At 42.6% G+C, this 23,084-nt stretch overlaps 2 protein-coding genes across 2 annotated transcripts in view; both read left to right on the top strand.

Annotated features, from left to right (window-relative positions):
- Positions 1–27: 27 nt before the first annotated feature.
- ENPP5 (ectonucleotide pyrophosphatase/phosphodiesterase family member 5) lies at positions 28–22,116 on the top strand. The gene is made up of 4 exons (XM_007061707.3): positions 28–146; positions 6,021–6,889; positions 14,326–14,502; positions 19,385–22,116. Exons 2-4 carry the CDS (start codon positions 6,061–6,063, stop codon positions 19,768–19,770), a joined length of 1,392 nt encoding a protein of 463 aa, XP_007061769.2. The 5' UTR covers positions 28–146; positions 6,021–6,060; the 3' UTR covers positions 19,771–22,116.
- The window catches only part of CLIC5 (chloride intracellular channel 5), a 154,016-nt gene continuing 145,315 nt past the window's right edge, over positions 14,384–23,084 (top strand). Inside the window, exon 1 of the mRNA XM_037893934.2 lies at positions 14,384–14,502. The gene's annotated coding sequence lies outside the window, so the exon portion shown is untranslated. The remainder of the gene's footprint in view (positions 14,503–23,084) is intronic.

Here is a 23,084-nt window from a genome sequence, read left to right as displayed (position 1 = left end):
CGGGGCACAGGAAGTGCCCAAACAATAGGCGGGAGTGAGGCGGGCTTATCCGGGAAGGGGCGGGGTCTGGGAGGGGCGTGGAGAACCGACTCGGCTCGGTAGCGCTCAGGAACGGGCCGCCAGGAGCTTATGACTGAGGCGCTGAGGTACGTGCCCCCCCTGCCCCCTCCCCCGTGAGTGGCTGGGCCCCGCGCTTGGCGCTCGCCCCTCCCCCTCCCGGGATACCGACCTATCGCGGTGCCGGCTCCCCACTCTGCCCCCTCCCCCTCCCCCTCCCCCTCCCGGGATACCGACCTATCGCGGTGCCGGCTCCCCACTCGGCCCCCCCCCCCCCCCCGCGATACCGACCTATCGCGGTGCCGGCTCCCCACTCGGGCCCCCCCTCCCCTCCCCGGATACCGACCTATCGCGGTGCCGGCCCCCACTCGGTCCCCCCCCTCCCCGGATACCGACCTATCGCGGTGCCGGCTCCCCACTCGCCCCCCCCCCCCTCCCGCGATACCGACCTATCGCGGTGCCGGCCCCCACTCGGGCCCCCCCCTCCCCGGATACCGACCTATCGCGGTGCCGGCTCCCCATTCTGCCCCCCCCCCCCCGGGATACCGACCTATCGCGGTGCCGGCTCCCCATTCTGCCCCCCCCCCCCGGGATACCGACCTATCGCGGTGCCGGCTCCCCACTCTGCCCCCCCCCCCCCCCGGGATACCGACCTATCGCGGTGCCGGCTCCCCACTCGGGCCCTCCCCCCCTCCCCGGATACCGATCTATCGCGGTGCCGGCTCCCCACTCGGGCCCTCCCCCCCTCCCCGGATACCGACCTATCGCGGTGCCGGCTCCCCACTCGGGCCCCCCCCCCCCCTCCCGCGATACCGACCTATCGCGGTGCCGGCTCCCCACTCGGGCCCCCCCCCCTCCCGCGATACCGACCTATCTCGGTGCCGGCTCCCCACTCTGCCCCCCCCCCCCCGGGATACCGACCTATCGCGGTGCCGGCTCCCCACTCGGGCCCCCTCCCCTCCTCTCCCCCTCCCGGGATACCGACCTATCGCGGTGCCGGCTCCCCACTCTGCCCCCCCTCCCCTCCCGGGATACCGATCTATCGCGGTGCCGGCTCCCCACTCTGCCCCCCTTTTCCCTCCCGGGATACCGACCTATCGCGGTGCCGGCTCCCCACTCGGGCCCCCTCCTCTCCCCTCCCCGGATACCGATCTATCGCGGTGCCGGCTCCCCAGGGATACTGATCTCTGGGGGGCGTTGCCGGCTTCTCCCTCTGGCCCCATGGGATACCGTTCTATGGAGGGGTGGTGCTGGCTCCCCTTTGGATACCGACGTGCTGTCGTGGGGGGTTGTCAGCTCCCCCTTCTAGACCCATATATCGGGTGTGCCCAGACAAGGACATGGGGGATGGGATGGCTGCCCCTGAGACTTGCTTCTCTTGATTGAGAGCAGGTTGTGTGGGTGCCTGTCTCCCCCAGCTAGGGATCAGGAGGCCAGCTGGAGGATGAGGCTGGGTGGGGTTTGCTAAACCTCTATTTTACTAAAAAAGAAAAGGAGTACTTGTGGCACCTTAGAGACTAACAAATTTATTTGAGCATAAGCTTTCGTGAGCTACAGCTCACTTCATCGGATGTAGCTCACGAAAGCTTATGCTCAAATAAATTGGTTAGTCTCTAAGGTGCCACAAGTACTCCTTTTCTTTTTGCGAATACAGACTAACACGGCTGCTACTCTGAAATCTATTTTACTATTGATTTCCCTGACTAATTTTAGATGTGCAGGTTGGTGGGAAGGAGAAGATAACCTCTCCACCCCTCCCACCCCCCAAAAAACCACACAGGCACACATCTCCCTCTGTCCTGCTTGATGCAAATGCTCCGTGCTGATCCCCTCTGCATTTCTACACTGAACTGTGCTTTTGAGACATTTTGCTTGGATTGCAGTCTAAATTATTGTCTGTGGTATCTAAGCCCATCACCGTAGTGTATCTGAATGCCCAGGGCTCCTCTCAGTAATTTTATCACGGCAAGGTGCATGTGGCAGGTTAAAACCAAACTTTCCACTGTCATCTTAGGGAAACAAGACTTACGCAACAGCCCTGGTCAGCTTGAAATAACAGGTGTGAACACTGTCAGGGGCGAAAAAGGGCTTCTGGTGGAAGATCCCTGTAATGTCTTGATCCCTATTGATCTCCTCCAGTATGTCATCCCTTTTATGTCAAACTTCAGTGAATGTGTTTAATAGATTTTTAAGGCAAGAAGAGATGATTAGATGATGGTCACAGACCCAGTATCTGTGCTGCACCCCAGTTTTTAAATAGTTCCTTGGAGGAGCCTCTTCAGCGTACCAGATCCCCCATGGGTCCCACTCTTCCTTAAAGATAGGTCACTGGACCTCAATGCCTCTGAGACTGAGCCTCTGGGCTCCGGTACACCTGTTTCACATTGTGAACTCTGCCCAGTGAGTCCAAATGAGATAGATTCATGACTTTTACACTTCTCAGGGACCAGTGCACCTCAGCCAGGCAGCCCTACTCAAAAGAGAGTAGGATCTATTTGGAAGTTCTTAGGTTAGCAAGCACCATAGAGAAGCAAAGGTTAAGACGTAGTCCATTCTGGCCAAGCCAGTGCGCTACCCAGCAAAGGTGTCATAGAATCCATTTGTTGTCTCTCTGCTGTTTCTTTGTCAGGCTGTGGTCCGATCTCCACTATAGAGTTAGGGCAACTTAAGGGAGCTTACATTGATCTAGTTATGTCAGCGTGTACACTAAAGTTTGCTCCTGCCAGTGTAAGTGCCCTACTACACTGACCTAATAATTCCACCTCCAGGAGAGGCATAGGGCTTATTTCAGTGTAGTTAGGGTGTTACAGTAACTGTGTAGACACTATCTTACTTACCTTGGCTGTTGGCTGTCATTCTTGTCAATTTCATGGCTAGGCACTGGAGCTGTGAAATTGACAAGAAAAGCTCCTTGCTGTGAACCCTGCAGGGCTCACAGCTAGGCTGTCACCCCAGGACTTGGGGCTCCAGCTGGAACCCATCTGCTGCCTGGGCTCCACAGCAGGCTCCCAGTTCCCCACTGTATTAAAGAGGCCTTTAGTACCTGCTATTTTCTAATTCATTCTTTTCCATAATCTTCCTTGTTAACTATAAAAATGATTCGGCAATAGAACAAGTTATCAAGTTTTTCTGTAATGTAACCTTCACTTTTTCCCAGCTCTGTCTTAAACCCATTACTATTTGGTAATTTATGATAGAAAGTGGTCCCTCCATGTATTTGAAGACTATAATATTGTTTTCTTCACATGTCCACATCTCACATCCTTTTGCTTAGGTCTACTCCTCTGTCACTTTTGTTGCTATGCTTTCAAACATTATATTGTGAAGCAGAAATTGTAAAAACCATGAAGAATGGTGATCTTGAGATTAAAACACTGAATTGGGACCAGGAGATCCAGGTTCAATTCTTGGCTATGTTATTGACCATATGTATAATGAAGATAATAGTTTCCTCCCTTAGAGAAACAACAAGGAGTCCGGTGGCACCTTAAAGACTAACAGATTTGTTTGGGCATAAGCTTTTGTGGGTAAAAAAACACAGTTGGATCTGAAGAAGTGTTTTTTACCCACGAAAGCTTATGCCCAAATAAATCTTTTAGTCTTTAAGGTGCCACCAGACTCCTTGTTGTTTTTGTGGATACAAACTAACATGGCTACCCCGATACTTGATACCTTAGAGAAGTGTTTTGAGGATAAATCCATTAATATTTGTGAGGTGTTCATATATGAGGGCCATTTGAGTGCCTATATAGGTAGTTCAGATTGATTGATAGAAGTATTGTAGGAGAGAGCTGAGCTGGGGCAGGGTTTGGGATCCAGGTTGTAAGCTGATGGGAAGGAGAAAAAATTGCCAAAGGTTGTGGAGATTAACACTGAGGCAGTCTTTGGCTCACAAGTTCTTGGTTGATTTCCACAGATAGATAAAACAAGAGTTCTGCCTTCATTTGTTCTTCAACCTTGTCTTTTAAGGAAAGTTCAGCTTGAGAGATCAGATACACAAGGATAATCAATCGTAAGCCTTGTGGATGTGGTCTACTTGATATTCACTGTAAAACTAGTACTGATTTCAGTGGAAGGCTGTATATTGTTGATTTCAAAAGTCATTAAAATAATGAATGTATTGGATAAAGAGTGAAAGGCAAATCTGCATGATGTGCCTCACTGTTGCTGATATGTGGGAATGGACCCGTCAGTTGGCTAGAACTGGTTAAAATAACAATAGAACGAGGAAACAGCCATATGCAGCAAGCCTGTAACAAATAGAGGAATAATCCTCTTGGCAGGACAAACAGGCATTTTTAATGGGTTTTTGGGAAATGAGCTGTTGCATGTAAACCTGTTTTCAAGGCTTTACAGGAATATATGCCTGCCTTGAATTGGAATAATTAATGAGTCTTGATTAGAAGTGTATGGGAAGGATAAAACTAAAGACTTCAGTGAATAAGTAGCATCACAAGAGAGGATGACTTCATTTTGTATGAGCTCTGCACCTGCTGTTATATATAGATAACTCCTTTCAGGGTGTCTGCTGGGCAGCTGATTTCTTGATGAAACGGCTGATCAGACACAGCTAATTATTTTCATGGCTATCTAGGAAGAAAACATTTTCTGCAAACAACCCATAACAGTCACTGGTTTTAGTTTGCAGTGGTCAGATTAGATATAAGAATTTTCTCATTTTAGCAAAGAATTTCTCATTTCATGCTTTCTGTATTAAGTATATTCAGAAGTCAGTGACTGTTGATTTAAAAGGACAAAAGAATTTTTATGCTTAGCACTGGACTGATTAGGAAGTGCAGTTGTGAATCATCTGAAACGCTAGTTAATCTTTCTCCTTTTCTGCCTTTTTCCTTCATAAATCAAGAGACTTTTCGTAGCAGATAGATTTAAAATCTTTGTATGTGAGGGGAAATTAGATGGCTGAGAGTTGTATGGAGTATTTCACCTCTAAATCTCTAGTTTCAATATGAGCCAGATTGATAGTAGTTTAAAATTGATAGTGCCTTTATGATCAAAGTAGCACGACATGAGAAGTAATTCTTCTATTCTACTGAACATATGATATTCCAGTATCAAAATACACTTAGGGAGTGTTAATGAAATTTTAACTGTAGCCTCCCTCTGATGACTTGCTTCCCCTCTGCTGAACAGCTGACATATACTTGGTGACTCTTTATTTGGTACCTTTGCTGCCACAATCTGGTATTAACTCCTTGTCTCTTTCAGACTTAGAGTTAAAAGATTTTAGTCTTTTTTTCCCCCAAGAACTTGAAACCCAGGGTTGCATTTAGCACATGATAATTACTTTGAGTAGCATCACTTCAAGAAGCTGGTGTCTAAATAATTTAGTTGCCTATATCAGGCTTAGCCTTGGAGTTAGTGAAAATATAGTATCTTATTTATTACTTGAAGAACGAACCTAACAAGGAACTGGAAGCTTTAAAGAAATAGTTTTATACACAGAAACCTCTTCCCCCCCTCGCCCCTTGTAAGTCTATCTTGAGTGTGTGTATGTATGTACATATATACACATACACTCAAGATAGATTTACATGGGGGTGTGTGTGTGTGTATGTATGTGTGTGTATATATATATAAATATATAGTGTCTCAAATGTTGGCAAATCTGTCAGGGTGGACGAGGAAGAATGTTTTTTTTTTGTTCAAAGCACTGGCTGTACCACAGACTCTTGTGTAACGTTGGGTAAATCATTAAATCTTTCTGTGCCTCAGTTACTCATCTGTAAAATGGGGCTAATGCTATTTCCTTACCTAGCAGGGGTGTTGTGAGGGGAAATCCACTAATGTTTGTGAGGTGTTCCACAGTGATGGGAGCCACATGATTACCTCTTGACAGGGATTACTCACTAACTTGTTCAGATTCACTTATACTGTAGTAAAGATAAGTGTTCAAGATAATTAACTTGCAGAAGTGGTAACTGAATTTTGCCTTTGTATTCTAGAGATACGAACTTTGTGCCTGAGTGAAAAAGCTTTTCCAGGATGGCTTTGAATTGCTACTGGGGAGTCTTGGCAGTCTGTATGATGACTTTTCCAAGCACGCTTTGTTTCCAGCAGGACCAGTCCAGAGTGTTACTATTATCTTTTGATGGATTTCGATGGGATTATATTTATAAAGTCCCAACGCCTAACTTTCATTATATCATGAAGAATGGTGCTCATGTTAAACAGGTTACTAATGTATTTATTACAAAAACTTATCCTAATCATTATACAATGGTGACAGGTCTCTATGCAGAGAGCCATGGCATGGTTGCTAATGAAATGTATGATCCTGTCCTGAACAAAACTTTCTCCCTGAACAGAATGAACATCTATAATTCAAAGTTCTGGGAAGAGGCCTGTCCAGTATGGGTCACCAATCAAATGGAAGGACATAGAACCGGAGCTGCTATGTGGCCTGGAACAGATGTAAAAATACATGGAGTCTTTCCTACACACTATATGTTTTACAATGAGTCTGTTTCATTCGAAGATCGAGTTGATAAACTTATTGATTGGTTTACCTCAGAAGAACCCATAAATTTTGGTCTTCTATACTGGGAGCAGCCTGATGCGATGGGGCATGTTTTAGGCCCAGAAAATCCACGTATGGGCCCAGTCATTAGTGAGATTGATGACAAGCTGGGATATCTTGTGTCAGAACTGAAGAAAGCAAAGTTGTGGGACACACTGAATATCATAATCACAAGTGACCATGGAATGACACAGTCTTCTTCAGAAAGGCTCATAGAGCTTGATCGATATGTGGCTAGAGAGCTGTATACAATGGTTGACCATTCTCCTGTGGTAGCGATTTTGCCAAAAGAAGGTAGGAAGTATGGCATTAAAATGACAGGGTAACAAGCCCTGGGGGGGGCGGGGGGGGGTGAAGTGGTAGATGTGGCATATCTTGACTTTAGTAAGGCTTTTGATACTATCTCGCATGATCTTCTCATAAACAAACTAGGGAAATACAACCTTGATGGAGCTACTGTAAGGTGGTTGAATAACTGGTTGGAAAACCGTTCCCAGAGAGGAGTAATCAGTGGTTCACAGTCAAGCTGGAAGGACATAACAAGTGGGGTCCCGCAGGGATCAGTTCTGGGTCCGATTCTATTCAGTATCTTCACCAATCATTTAGATAATGGCATAGAGAGTGCACTTCTATAGTTTGCAGATAATACCAAGATGGGAGGGGTTACAAGTGCTTTGGAGGATAGGATTAAAATTCAAAATGATCTGGAGAAATGGTCTGAAGTAAATAGGATAACAGTCAATAAGGACAAATGCTAAGTACTCCACTTAGGAAAGAACAATCAGTTGCACACATACAAAATGGGAAATGACAGCCTAGGAAGGAGCACTGCAGAAAGTGATTTGGGGGTCATAGTGGATCACAAGCTAAATATGAGTCAGCAGTGCAACAGTGTTCTAAAACAAAGCAAACATTCTGAGCTGTATTAGCAGAAGTGTTGCAAACAAGACAAGAGAAGTAATTCTTCCACTCTACTCTGCGCTGATTAGGTCTCAACTGGAGTCTTGAGTCCTGTTCTGGGGGGGCAACATTTCAGGAAAGATTTGGACAAACTGGAGAAAGGACCCTGCAGCGCTTTAAGGTCCCTGCCCCTTTTGCCTCCCCTTGGCTGCCGATGGGTGTGGGGGACAAAGGGAGCAGCTGCCCCGGTGCTGGCGATTTAAAAGGCATTTGTTTAGTCCAGAGAAGAGAAGACTGAGAGGGGACATAACAGTTTTCAAGTATAATAAAGGTTGATACAAGGAGAGAGAAAAAATGTTCTCCTTAACCTCCAAGGATAGGACAAGACGTTAAAGCGCTGCCGTGGCAAAGGACCTTGCAGCGCTTTAAGGTCCCTGCCCCTTTTGCCCCCCCTCGGCTGCTGACGGGCGGGAGGGGCAAAGGGAGCAGCTGCCCCAGTGCCGGCGATTTAAAAGGGCCCGGGGCTCCGGACGCCGCTACCGCAGCAGCAGCTTCCGGAGCTCTGGGCCCTTTAAATCACCACGGGAACCTTGGGTGGCACAGACCAGGCGGCCTGGAAGGGCTGGCTGGGGGGTGCTGAACCTAGCCCCGCCCCTGCCTGAGGTCCCGCCCCTACCCCATACCGGTAAGCGTCCTGAGTTACTTTCAGCCCTGTGTAGTAGTAGTAACGTTTTTATTAGATTACACATTTGAATTTATATTCTTGCAAAGCGCCTTTAACAGATAGGCCTGCAGTATTTGGGACAGTGTGAATACGTATGTAATCCTAGATAATTGTGTGTGTGTGTGTATGTATATAGATATCTTAAGATATTTCAGCATCGCCCTCTTAACCCGCTGTCCATTAACACACAGTCGTGATGGCTTGACTCCTGACATCCGCGTGTAAATGGGTCTGTACTGTATAATCATTAGGCACCTATCACGTTGATATCTCATTGCCAAATATGATGTTGAGGAGTATCCAATAGGGTTTTCTCCATACTCATACTTAACTTGAATCACCAAGGGCCTCATGCTGGTTTCACTTATTTACCTTCATTGACTTCAACAGGGTTACCCCTGATTCTCACCAGCATGTAAACAAAATTAGATCACAACTCTCCAGCAGTGACAACTAGTGTATTCGTCTGTGACCATTTCTTTTGGTTCTGTGGTGGTTATATAACAGAGAAGAAGAAAATAGTGGCACAGAATTTTAAAATTGAATGCGGAGGGCCTTCTTCCTTGGAAATATTTGCAATATATTTATCATAAACTTGTATTTCTAACTTAATTCCTACCTATTTTTGTAATTCCTCTCCATGAAATATAAATATGCATTGAAAGGTGATCGAGGTCCCAATCTAGGTTGAATTTAAAATAAATACAATTTTACAGGAGCTGATTTTAATAAAAATGTATTCAGGCTTTTAAAAGATTTATATTGTGGCTTTAAACACTTCTCTGCAGCATTTGCAGCATTGTACTAGTGTATGAAAACAAAGTGAAGCTCACCAGAGTATTTGCTATCCAAGCTGAGTGAACTGTGAAATGGAAGCAGATGTTGAAAATAAACATAGATTTTTTTTAAACCTCTTCAATTTAATTTCTAAAACATTAATTGACAGGATTTTTTTAAATGATTTGCAGCGTGTCCCTTTAATAGGAGTGGCATCTTACTTTGTTATCTCATTGCTGCATAATGTACTTTTTTTCTATCCATTCGGAGGTCACTGCTTTAAATAGCATCTTTTGCTTGAAGATGCTGATCTTTCATGTTTTGTTTCAGTTCTTTAGTTTGCTGATAATATAAAACTAGTCTTTCATAGGCATAGCTAAAATTACTTTCTTTTTCCCAATAGGCTTTAACTCTTTTTGAATTGTCCAACAATTAACTACTTCTTACTCAGTCATTAGCCACAGCTAGAGGTTTTATTTTCAATTTTTGTGTGGAATTATGTTTTAAGAAATTAAATAAGAAAGTAAATTCTTATAGCTAATTTAGCCACTATTATGTTTAATGTGTTCAGGCCCCAAAGGTCAGTACAGCACTAGTGCCTGTCTTCAGCAAGGAGAGGAAAAACTTGTTCTAAAAAGTTTGGAGTGCAGATTATTTCTGATAGGGCAAACCCATGCTTCATTGTATCTTCTTACTTATAGTTGACTGGTTGAAGCCAATGACATCTATCAAAAGTAGAAGCTGAGATGTTTTTAATGTTTGCTAGGAGGGATCTGATATACCAACCTCTTATCAGAATATGCTGCTCTTTTTCCTCTTCCTCTGCGTGTCCCCTACCCTCTCCAAAAAAATCAGACTTGGCCTTTCTCAGCTTGGGCAACCCCAGTGATATACTTCAGGGGTATTTGAACCTTTCTGAGAGAAGTACATCATCCTACATGCTGAACATTGCAGACCAAATTCTGCCCTTAATTTACATACAAATGTGACTAACTTTAATTTGAGGCTAAGGTTGTATGTCCAGGAAGAGGTTACTATCTTCTCTCAATCTAGGGGTGAGAAAAGAGACTTTAATGCTTTGTAGAGGGGAGCAGGGTTGCAGGAAGTGGGTGGACATGTACAACCACATTGCCTTCAGTCAGAATGTGTTGGTGTAACTGAAGACAGAACTTGGTCTAGCAGTCAGAGGAGAGAGAGGATCCACTTATAAGAAGCATGCTGTGACCTTTTTACTAAATAAGGTCATAGTTTTAGCCCCAAAGACAAATAAGAAACATTTGGTGACCGTTAAAACCACACTTCCGACCCTTCAGTTCTTTCTAGGCTGCAAAGAGACCACTTGTCGGGGTCTGGCATGCTGCCTGTTTTGAAATGTGGATGCATGAAACACAAAAAGAACATAGCAGCTTTATTTCTAAATATCAGCTAGTGCTGCAGAAACGTCCTGCTCAGCTAGAGTGACAAAATTCTGACTTGCATAGCGCATGCGACACAGTCCTAAATTATATTGTAAATAGATTCAGCATGTGCAGGCTTATTACTATTAAAACGGGGAAGGCATGATAGCAAGGAAAAGCAAACTGCAAAGCTTTAATACTCAAAACCTGGCACATATAGGAGCAAGCTTAGGAACCAAAATTACATCCGTTTTCAAACCCCCTTCCTCGTCTACTTAACCTGTCAAGTCTTGGATTCAGAGTTTCTTCTCTGAAACTTCATGGTATCACCTCTATCTAAACAAGACCAGGAAGGCTCTTTTAGATGATTGCTCTACAATAGCAGATGCCGTCAATCGTCCAAAATAGCCTTCCGTGTTCTGTGTAAGTGGTAGTAGTGTCACCAAGGCCCCAATCCTGCTCTCACTGTAGCTGGGGGCAGAAATCCCATTGATTTCAGTGGGAGCAGGATGGGGCCTTGTGAGGCAGAGGGAAGCTGAAACCGCAAGCACAGAACTTGCCAAGAAAGGAATTGAGGACAGTGATATTCGGTTACCTTTATCTTCTAAGATGGAATATATTGTATAGATGGATCTGAGAGCATGACCTAAAGAGAAGGTTGCATGACACTTTCAACTACAAGACTCACATGCTTATAACTTGCCAGATTTTAATCACTGGAGGTGACATTTTCCATGCCAATGATCTACCTCAGGTTGACTTTTTAAAAATTTCTGCTAAAACAGTTCTGTTATTTCAGAGAATAAAATTAAGGGGAAATACATTGCTGCCTATGTTTTAAAAAAATTACAACCATTTCACTGAAGCTCTTCTGCTTCCATGCTTTGGCACAGGGACTTGAAATTTGTCAGGGGGTTTCTCTGGGTATGTCTACACTACAACAATACAATACCTGTGGCTGGCCTTGTGTTAGCTGACTCAGGCTCATGGGGTTAGGGCTGGAGGCTATAAAATTCCAGTGTAGACACTGGGACTCGGGCTGGAGCCCAGGCTCTGGGACCCCGCAAGGGGTTGGGGCAGAAGAGTCTCAGAGCCTGGGCTCCAGTCTGAGCCCAAACATCTGTACTGCAATTTTATAGCCCCTTAGCTCAAGCCAGCTGACACAGGCCAGCCACGGGTGTTTGTTGCAGTCTAGACATACCCTCTGGTAAAAACAACAAGGAGTACTTGTGGCACCTTAGAGACTAACAAATTTATTTGGGCCTAAGCTTTCCTGAGTAAATCACAGGAGAACAGTGTTAAAAGCCAGGGATGAAGACAAGGGCAAGATCCCTGGCATCAGACAATATTTCTTCAAAAAGCAGCACCTTTGACTCCTCCAGTTTCCATTTGTGGAGTCTCTGACATTTTACTGATACTTTTTTTTCCCTTCACCATGTTTCCTGGACCCTACTATTTACTGCTTCTTAGCTCTGCTCCATGTCTATACGCTTTGCACTGCTCCTCCCCTACTACTCTCCCCTCATCTTCCTCCACTTCCCATTCCATAGCTGCCTTTGCAACAAACTTTAGAGAAAACAGAAATAGGTAAATGATAAAAGTAGTACAGAAATAGATCTCTAGAAGAAGAGAGAAATTGATGCAAATTGTAAAGTTTTTGAGGCAGAGAATCTCTTTGCTCCGTGTTTGTACAGTGACTAGCACAATGGGGTCCTAGTTCATGACGGCTCTGAGGCGCTACAATACAAATAATAGACAATGATGAATAGAAACTTGTAGATTAAAATATATTTGAACCTTTACATGTTTCTACTGTTCTTTTAAACCTCCCATCTATTTCTATAGTTTCCCTAAATTTTTAATCTGGTGTGAATATTCAAGTTGTGCATGCCCTTAGATTATGTAACTGTCTAATCTTATGATTTACTTTCATCTTCCTTCCCATTCCACCTTATTGCTTGTTTCTTGCTTGTTGTCTTGAAGTAAGTTGTAAACTCCTTGGGCAGGGACCAGTTTTTGTACCGTACCTAGCGCAGTAATGGCCTAATCTGGATTTGGACCTCTGAGCATTACAGGAACATTAACAATAAGAAGTAAAGAATTTCCAAAGACAGAATATATCATTAGGATCATATAATACAGATGACACTAAACTGGGAGGAGAGGTAGATACGTTGGAGGGTAGGGATAGGATACAGAGGGCCCTAGACAAATTAGAGGATTGGGCCAAAAGAAATCTGATGAGGTTCGACAAGGACAAGTGCAGAGTCCTGCACTTAGGATGGAAGAATCCCATGCACCGCTACAGACTAGGGACCGAATGGCTCAGCAGCAGTTCGGCAGAAAAGGACCTAGGGGTTACAGTGGACGAGAAGCTGGATATGAGTCAAGAGTGTGCCCTTGTTGCCAAGAAGGCCAATGGCATTTTGGGATGTATACATAGGGGCGTTGACAGCAGATCGAGGGACGTGATCATTCCCCTCTATTCGGCATTGGTGAGGTCTCATCTGGAGTACTGTGTCCAGTTTTGGGCCCCACACTACAAGAAGGATGTGGAAAAATTGGAAAGAGTCCAGCGGAGGGCAACAAAAATGATTAGGGGACTGGAACACATGAGTTATGAGGAGAGGCTGAGGGAACTGGGATTGTTTAGTCTGCGGAAGAGAAGAATGAGGGGGGATTTGATAGCTGCTTTCAACTACCTGAAAGGGGGTTCCAAAGAGGATGGATCTAGACTGTTCTCAGTGGTAGCTGATGACAACAAGAAGTAATGGTCTCAAGTTGCAGTGGGGGAAGTTTAGTTTGGATATTAGGAAAAACTTTTTCACTCGGAGGGTGGTGAAACACTGGAATGCGTTACCTAGGGAGGTGGTGGAATCTCCTTCCTTAGATATTTTTAAGGTCAGGCTTGACAAAGCCCTGGCTGGGATGATTTAGTTGGGGATTGGTCCTGCTTTGAGCAGGGGGTTGGACTAGATAACCTCCTGAGGTCCCTTCCAACCCTGATATTCTATGAATACAGAGTTGGACTTCCCCCCCCTAAAACCATGAGCTGATTGCTTAGCTGCATAGTTGGGACCTAACCACCATTTGAAGAAAATTGCCACACCTATAATTTGAAATGGTGAGATAAAGAGGAGACAAAGTCAATTAGGGCCAGGTACCAAAATGGGGACTGAAATTCTCTCAAGTAAATACTGTGGACTTAAACTGAAGATTGTTGGCTTCCTGCTAAGTAAAAGTTATGCTTTCGAGGCTGCCATGGAGAAATCAACAGCTCCCAATGCAGCTTTTTAAAGTAAGATAAACTCTAAAGCAACCCAACTGCCACTGAGGTGCTACTGAGCACCATAGATGGTTTCTGGGGAAATGTGGCAATCCCCTTTGAAGCTCTGCTCCTTGAGAAATCTGTGTGCACTGAACAGAGCACGAGAGAAAGTGTCACTTCCCAGCTCTCAAGCTTTATATGTAACTGGGAAGAATCCATTTATCCACAAAGGGGCTTACCTAAATTCCTTCTAACTGAAGTGAATAAGTGCAACTCATACTGCTGTGCACAATGATACTACAAAAAGTAGACCATTTTACTCTTGTGTTAAATAAAAGGAAAAGCATAATATAAGAGAACTGTTGTAATTTTATATTGAGGGACATGACCATAAGAGCACGTTCCAATAAGTTATGTGATTTCACCAAACCTTTCTGGTGACTAATGTGACAATCCAAAACTCATAACAATAAAATTATCACAGCCTGTCTGTCTATAACTTCCTTTATGGCTAAATTCTGCTCTTCAGTATAACAATTATTTTTATCCTTCATACCTACTGCTGAAATAGATCATTTAAGCTGTTGCTAGCATGTATACTAAGTGACTCATCATCGCTACTTGTGTTTTGTCACTATTAAGTTCTTGTTTTATTTGGTCTAAGGCAAACTTGATGAAGTGTATGAAGCCTTGGTCAATGCTCATCCCAACATGACTGTTTATAAAAAGGAGGAGATTCCGAATAGATTACATTACAAACACAACAGTAAAATTCAACCAATCTTAGCAATGGCTGATAAAGGATGGGAAATCTTACAAAACAAGTCTGATCAACTTCTCTGTAAGTATATTTTTCTTCATTCTGTTTCAGAGCTATAAATTCTTTTCTATTCAAACTAGCACAATAAAAAGTTATTAAATGCTGTGACCCCCTCTCCAGCCCCCAAAGCCTATACCTGGCTTTAAAAGAGTTAAGAGGTCTTCAAACATATGGGTGGAATTTTCAAAACCCCCAAAGGGACTGAGATGTACCATCACATTGAAAGTTAGTGGGACTTGTGCTCCCAACAACTTGTAGGAGCTTTTGAAAATCCAGTCCTAAAGTGGCTTCAGAAAACTTAGCTGATCACAAATATAACTTTAAAAAATAAGCAGCTTCCTTTTGCAAGACCTGTATCTTGGAACTTCTTAAGAACCTAGAGCCCAATTCTGTAAAGTATGGCATTGTGGTATGAAGAACTGCCAGCTCAGCCTGTTGATCTGAGGGGGGATTAGTCTGTAGTGCAGAATACATGGACATTGCTTTGGAAGGGACTTCTGAGATGGATGAGAAAAACCGGTCTGCTGATTCAGAAACTGGAGAACGCTTTTGTTAAACAGGCAAAGAATATACTAGCCCAGGGGTGGGCAAACGTTTTGGAATGAGGGCTCCATCTGGGTATGGAAATTGTATGGCGGGCCATGAATGCTCATGAAATTAACAATTCGTGTTCAAACAGGGACAACACAAGTTTGTTTCAGAATGAATGCTATTAAAATAGTTCTGTTGAACAGTGTGCTGTTAGAAAATTACATTACTGAGCTGTTTGTTGATTTTACCACACAATTTTGCTACTGTCCGAACACAGATTGTATGTTAGCTAAAACTTTTCAGTGTACTGCACTACGTAAAAGTTTGGTAGTTTTTCACATTTATTGCTGACTTCTTTTCGATCTGTAATTAGCTCTGTTGAATCATCAGTGTTTCTCCATTTGATCGTGGCAATAACCAAAATATATTCAAACTTTTAAATCATAATTAAGCAATGTTGTTGTTGTTCAGTTTAACTCTGAAGAAGAGAGATTCAAATAAACTTTATTTAATAAAGATTATATTTTGGTGGAAATAAACATAAAACCTTACTTACTATTATAAGTATACCACCATAACATATTACAGTAATTAAACTAAACTTACCCCCTTTGATTAATGTGAAAATGCAGCTGGTCCCCCTTCTTTACAATGGCATCAAAATCCAGTGCCATTCTCATTGTGGAAATCCGCAATACCAAGCTGAGATGTTGGTCAGTTAACTGGGATCTGTAGCGAGATTAGTTGTAATTCAGCAGGGAAAATTGTTTGTTTGCAAACATAGGTGGACCTGAACAAAATAAGGATTTTCTGTGCCACCTTGCAGATATTTGGGAAGTTTGTTTCACTCAAGGAGGCATAAAACTCGTCCAGTTTTTCTGAATTGTATTCTTCCTTCAAACTGGAATCGCACTGGAGATCAATGAGCTCCAGTTGTAATTTTTGTGGGGCTTTCTCGTAGTCAAATGACAGTGGGCATGACACCAGCTCTCGTGTCTTCTCTATCGTCTCAAAGTCAGAAAATAGACAAAATTCTCCATGCAAGTCACTCAGAATTTTGCTGTACTTTTCTATCTGTTCTGGGAACACTTCCAACTCTTCCAGTGTGGGAAAGTGAGCGAACACTCAGTCTTGTTTTGAAAACAAGACTAAGGACAAACTTGACTTTGAAAGCTGTCACACTAGAATACAATGCGTGTACAAACACATTCTTTTCTTGCAGGTTCACATTAAGTTCATTTAAATGTACCAAGATATCCACACCAAAAGTGAGGTTGCACACCCAATTTGAATTCTTTAATTCAGGGAAATCATTTTCTTTTCCCTGCATCTCCAGAAACGTGCGAATTTCGTCTCTGAGCTCCCACACTTGCTGCAATACCTTTCCTAGGCTGAGCCAGCGGACATTTGTATGATAAAGTAAATCCTGGTGTTCGGCGTCAGTGTCTTCAAGAAGGGAAATGAATTGCCGATGATTAAGTCCCCTTGCTCGTATGTAGTTCACTATTTTCACTATTGTACGAACAACATGATCGATGTCCAGGACATTGTACATCAGCGGGCCTCCTGATGTATAATACAATGCAGAAAAATCACCTCTTTATCAGGGTCATCTTCTTTTACTTTGTCCTCAATTCTTTTTTAAAGTCCTATGTTTTTCCCAGTTAAATTTGGCTATCCATCTGTGGTTACATTTGCCAGTTTACTCCCGGGGAGCTTCAGATGTTCAAGGCAGCCAGAGACCCTCTCGTATAAATCTGATCCCTTAGTTGTGCTTTTCATTGATTCCATTGATAAAAATTCCTCTGTGATTTCCAATTTGTCATCAATTCCTCCGACAAAAATGACACAGTATGGTTATTGAATGTCAGTGCTGACATCGAGGACTAACGAAAACAGTGTAAAGCTCTGTGCTTTCTTGTTCAACTCATCAGTGACTTCTACATGGCAAGTAACAGTTCTTCATAACAAACTGTTTGTTTTGGTATTCCGGTCACAGCATGCCAGCAACATCAACAATGCATTCTTTCAAAAACTCCCCTTCAGCAAAAGGCTTATTTTGTTTAGCGATTTTAAACGCCAGAGCATAAGTTGCCTTTGTAATGGCTTCCTTGACTGTAGCTTGTCGCACATAAATATTTTGCTTAGCTTTTAAGTTCATGGCGAGTTCCTCAGCTTTTCTTGCCCTTTCCTCAGTTGTTAAATTGCTGCCATAATTAGGATGTTTTGTTGAAAAATGGTGATTCAAATTGCACTCCTTGAACACCGCGATGCTCTCCTGACAAATCAGGAATACAGCCTTTGAGTTCATGTTTGTGAAAAAACATTTTGCATTCCTTTCTTTGTTGAAAACCCAACACTTACTGTCCACTTCTTGTTTTCTTTTTTTTTTTTCTTAGCTCTTAGCACTCATTTTTGAAAGGGAAAAGAAAATCTTAACTGTTGCCGTTACGTCAAACTGGTGTTTTACAAGATTGCATGCACTATATGCAGGGCCTCATTTCAAAAGAGCTGCAATGGCAACGTGTTTTTTTAAAATCAGAAAAGACACACTGCGCTGGGGTGTAGCCACGGGTGGGCCATGGCCCACCCCCTTATCCAGGTCCACCTCATCACTTGCCCCACTCCGGAACTCCAGCCGGGGAGCGGGTTAGGGGGCTTGCCCTGCTCCCCCTGCCCACCTGGCGCTTCTGCCAGGGAGCGGGATCAGGCCTTGAGCAATTGCAAGCCTCTAGCTCCCCTCCCTGGCAGGCGCACCGGAGTGGGGCAATCCAGTCGAGGTCTGGATTAAAAGCTCTGACAGGCTGGACGCAGCCTGCGGGCTGCAGTTTGCCCACCCCTGGCCTAGCTGCACATTGTTCCTCTCACCCAAATGCCTGATGTAAGAATTACTGCATTTGTAAGTATATCAGGATATTCTAATTAGGGTGTCCATGCGGCTTTATGTGGTCATCATCTTTCCTTCTGTTTATTTTTTAGGGCATGATCCTCGAGAGTTTTGGGTGTAAATTTTCAAAAGTGACTGCTGCCATTTTTCTGTGCCCAGCTTGAGACACTTTAAAGGGGCCTGATAGTCAGAAGACGTGTATTTTAGCACTTCTTGAGAAAAATATAGGCCTTCGACCTTCTTCCACTTGTCAGTGCATCCTGTTCCAAGATGGGCACTATTTTCATTCCCTCACCTACTTACTTTGTCTGTTGGGAAGAATGATGTGATAACAAAGTATGTTCATGGTGGTCTTTGAAAGATGGTATAAAGTGGTATGATACAGATGGTTATGACCCCTGCCACTTTCATGGAAAAACTAGAAAGCAATGCTGTGTACAGATTTAAACAAAATAGTGAGGCGGAAGTATCCATGGAGGAGAGCCAGGTTTGGGATTTCATCGGAGGCTTTTCATTATTGGGTTAATATGGGATGCTCATCTTAGAGATGATACTCTCAGGAAGTTTAAATGCTGATTCTGTCTTATGCTGCTAATCTTGTCAGTTCTAGGGTCACTTAAAAGCAAACTTTCCAACTGGTGAAAAGCTGATGTCAAAGTACTCTTCATAGCTTACCAAATATTTTCACTGTTCATATTAATCCAACTGTTTCCTCACTTTTTTCCTCCATGATGCATGTATTCATGTGCACACATTTCTCCTGGTGTAGGGCTACCTATGAGCTGTGAGACTCTGGCTCTTTTCAAGAAAACTGAATTGAAGCACTAGTTGTGAGACTGCTCCATGCTTCTGTCACCATATCTTTTTCCATATCATTGACAGGCATGTGGGGTAGAGGATGAGTCAGGGTCTCGCACTACTTCTGAGTTCCAGAAGGCTGGACATTGGCCAATAGTCAAGCAGAGGTTGAGAAAAAAGCTTCCATTCGGTATAGAGCAGCCAGCCCAGTTGTGGAGTAGAATTCTCTCCTTTAAGCAGGCTTCGGTGCATGATGCCTGTGACTGCACGCCAAACTCTTAACACCTTCTGAGCTTACCCTTCATAGGCCTCTCCTGTCTCTGATGGCTCTTGAATCAACTCCTCTAGCCTCCCTGCCAATACAGAAGCCTCCTGCAGTAAATTCTTGAATGCTTTAAGTGACTCCCTTGATGATTTATGTGAAATGAATGCTAACCGTCTAGGCATTGATTCACAATGTCTAATATTATGACTGTTAGCTACTACTTAAAGTTTGTGTGCTTGTTCAGAAATGTAATTATATCTTTGCTACAATAAATTAGGCTGTTTGTTTTTCCTTTTGAATTGAGCATTTTCTGGAAAAAGGTCCAAAGATTCAATATTTCCTACTTTTAGTGAGCAATGGAAGTGTTTTAACAACTTGAAGGTGTCAGAGTTTTTGATAACTCACTTTTCTTTTCTTTCCAGTGGGTAATCATGGATACGACAACGTCCTACCAGAAATGCACCCAATCTTCTTGGCCTATGGGCCTGCCTTTAGAAAGAATACCACCAAAGAAGCCATGAGTCTCACAGATCTGTATCCCTTGTTGTGCCATCTGCTTGGTATCAGTCCATTGCCAAACAATGGGTCACTCAGCAATATGGAAGATATTCTTTTTATGGAAGTTCCAAGAGACCTGAATCCTAGATATTATGAACAGGAGTCCTATGCCTATTTTATAGGAGTTTTTCTTGGTAGCATTCTTGTTGTTGTTTTTCTTTTAGTTTTTATTAAACACTTAATCCACAGCCACCTACCTAGCATGCAGGTGCAACACTCTGAAATTTCCCAGCCGTTACTACAAGGGTAATATTACTTTCCAATGAAGGCACTTTAATAAAAACAATGAAAAGTTATTCTAGCTATTCTGAGCTTAAAAGTTTTCCTAGAAATTAGGTAAGTAGATCTGCAAAAATTAATACATGTGGTGCACTGGAGTAAATGTGTAACAGATGCATACAGGGAGAGCATGTTTCTGTTGCACTATATAACCACTTGATTTTTCAGGGGTTGAAAACCCCTCTAGATAACACTGGAAGGATATGTACGTAGAGATTTAGTAACTTTAAACTCTTGGATACCTCATTTTGGGCTAATATTAGGGAAATAGAAATCATTTTTAGATTCACTAAGCTCTCGGTCTTCTGAATTTAAACAAATCATGGATTTAAACAAAAATCTGTTTAGGTTAAGAAAAGAGTGTAAGGGATCCACAGTGGAAGGATGGGCAGATTAAATGTATGCTATCCAAAATGCTCTGATTTTGTGCATGCAACATAAATATCACTAGGATAGTGTTTGTACAAGTTGCAAGTTGCATTTTGGTCTTTAATTGTAGCAGGCAGGGTTGTGCATTTCTAAATTGAGTTATATGACCCACAGAAGGCTGGTGTTTCATGGGCTATATCTTATTGTTAAAGTGGGGTGGGCAAGAATACTGAAACTGAGTTGGCAGTCACAGAATTCAGTTTCAAAACTCAGCATGGTATATAACTTAATCTGACTCATGTCTGAAATTCTGTTGTAATGGTCCTGGGGAGCATGTGCTATTGTTCCACCTCCATCTTTGTGTAGGTAGTCAAGGAAAATCACCCTGTGGCCTTAGTGCCAATAATGTAAAGCTGCCTGTTGCTGGAGTAGCCCACAACCTGTTTTTAGTGAGTCAGGTGATAACAAAAGTAGACTGGTCAGTAGTTTATCAGACAAATAATTCTTCTAAAACAGATGAAAATGGTGTTCACCGTAGTGGCTAAGACCTTGAAGTTCAGAGCAGATGAACCTAGATTAAAATCAGGCTACCAGTAAACTTTATTCACAGGAAGGTCAGGATCCACTGCAATTTTTACTTTGGCAGTCTTGTCCTCAGGAATTGGTGGACAGTATCTTGGTTGGACAGTAAGGGGAGACGTTTTGATGTATAAAATCTCTACCTTTTCTGATCTTAGTAACCTATATGCAATAATTCTTGCAGATCAATAGAGTAAATATTCACATACAAAACTGAGACCTACAGTCTGACAGCACTTCCTTGCAGAAGCCTAGATAATCTCCCCTTACTGTCTATTTCCAGTAGCTTCTTCACTCAAGCTCTGTCCCCTCTTCCCAATGACCTTGGTATTAAAATTTTCATACAAGATAGACAATGTGATCTTTCTTTGCACCATTGAATAATTATTCTTTCTTTCAACGTGGCAGGGGTGTTAATGTGGCTTTTTAGAAAACTCCATAGTGAGCAAGTAAACTATATCCTCAAGGGTGTAGTAAGCACTTGCAATTTTTTTTTTTAAATCAGCTTAAAAGTTTTATAATTCAATCTGTTAAGCAACTTACTAATTTAGGGGGAAAAGTTCAGTACATCTGTCAACAAAAACATTTGTGCCCAGAATTCCCATACCCAAACATACAGTTTAGTGAAGAGCAATGTGTTCTAAGAGAAACTTTTGTATGTGTGAGCCAATACCCCCAGGAAAAAGGGATTTTGCTAGTCACAAAACCTGTTTAAGTTGAAACATGCACTGTACTGTAAAAATAAATGACAGGTTTTGAAGTGGGGGAGTTGCGTGTTCAGCTATTTTGATTTGTATATCCCTACAAACTAAAAGCGGTCTTTGTTTTCATATTTTGTTTTAGTGTAAATAAAATAAACTTTAATGTCTATTGTTTAGGAATAGTTGCAGGACACCTGTCTAATATTGGTTACGTTTACAAATGCACAATCCTAAACCTGTAAGCACAAGAAATGATACCATTGGAGAAATGTAATGAATGCTCCAGCCCATGCTCTTTGAAAGGGCACAGGGTGTGATGTGTGTGCTTTTTGAGTACTTTAAGATTGCATGTGACTGAGTTAGTGAAGGCTGGGGTTAAAATATATTGCAACTGTGAATTTAGGAAATAAGAAAGCTTGTGCTGTTCAAAAAACCACTTACTGAAATATGGCATGCTTTGACTCTAGTCAAGAATGTTCTTTCCTATTTGTACTTGTAAACTCAGTTTTATCACTGCAAGTAGTATTCAAGTCATAACTAAGATTGTTAAAAAACCCTCTGAAATTTGTAACAGTTTTATGAAAAGATTTAATAGGCATGTGTTTTAATTACTGTTGTAATTATTTCTGGTAAATAGTAAAGAGACGGGAGAGTTCTGGTTTCATAAATGGAATATGAGTGAACTAAGGGTCTGGGATATGAAATTGTAAGGCCTCATGTGTATTCATCTTATTTTGATATATGCAACTTAACCATCTTCATAAAGGTATTTTCTGGGCTGAGTTAACAATTAAGCTAGCAAAGACAGGAATAGGAGTAAGTAAATTACTTTGGAGAGAAGGTTGATAAGGCAATATCCCTTATTGGACCAACTTCTGTGAGTGAAAGAAGTTTCATGTATGCCAAAGGAAATCACTGTCTTAGCTGAAGCACTAGAAGCGACAAACAGAATGACTGTTTAATTCTTCCTTTATTCTGCTTCATATAGGGTATCCCCTGTTCTATCCCTTCCCCTAATATTCAAGATTTTAAGCATAATTCAGATGCATCAGATTTCCAGTTAATATTCAAGCTTAGAGGTCATGATCATCTCAAATCCCATTGTGAAATATACTCTTCAATGCTTAGTACAAAAGATGTGGCTTTATAGCATCTAGTGCTAAAAGAGAAACAAATTCCAGAACCAGGATGTCTGATGGAGAAGGTGCTACCACAGCACACCCCTGCCCCCGCCCCCCCAGCTGTGGGAAGGTAGCTCTAGTTTTAGACATCTCTACTGGTCTTATCTATGGCATAGGGGCTGGGGCAAGAAGCTATTCTTTAGGTAACCAGATCCCATAGCACTCAAAGGCAACCCTATCCAATCCTACTGTGCCAAAAGAAGCTGACATTTAAAAAAAAAAAAGTTTAATCTAATGCAGTTTTTACCCCAAACCCATGTCTAAAACCAATTAATGAGGATCTAGGAAGTGTGAGGACTCAAATAGCCAGCTTAGATCTGCTGCAACTTTCTCAAATATGGGATCTTCTGTACACATTACTGGCTAAAACTGGCATCAGCTGCCTCTTTAAGGACAGTAGAGAACTCTGCCTTTTCTAGCAGTAGGGATGCATTGATTGCTACTCAGTACCTGAG

The sequence above is a fragment of the Chelonia mydas genome, chromosome 3, assembly GCF_015237465.2.
Source record: "Chelonia mydas isolate rCheMyd1 chromosome 3, rCheMyd1.pri.v2, whole genome shotgun sequence".
NCBI classification, from domain to species: domain Eukaryota; kingdom Metazoa; phylum Chordata; order Testudines; family Cheloniidae; genus Chelonia; species Chelonia mydas.
Note: the sequence above shows the minus strand (reverse complement) of the source record. Positions and strands in the feature narration are given on the sequence as shown.

What these genes read in the sequence shown, in the direction of transcription:
- ENPP5 (XM_007061707.3), top strand. Translation starts at nt 6,061, where the DNA reads ATGGCTTTGAATTGCTACTGGGGAGTCTTGGCAGTCTGTATGATGACT. An exon ending in AGCGATTTTGCCAAAAGAAG is followed by an intron (nt 6,890 to 14,325) that starts GTAGGAAGTATG and finishes ATTTGGTCTAAG; the next exon opens with GCAAACTTGATGAAGTGTAT. An exon ending in CAAGTCTGATCAACTTCTCT is followed by an intron (nt 14,503 to 19,384) that starts GTAAGTATATTT and finishes TTTTCTTTCCAG; the next exon opens with TGGGTAATCATGGATACGAC.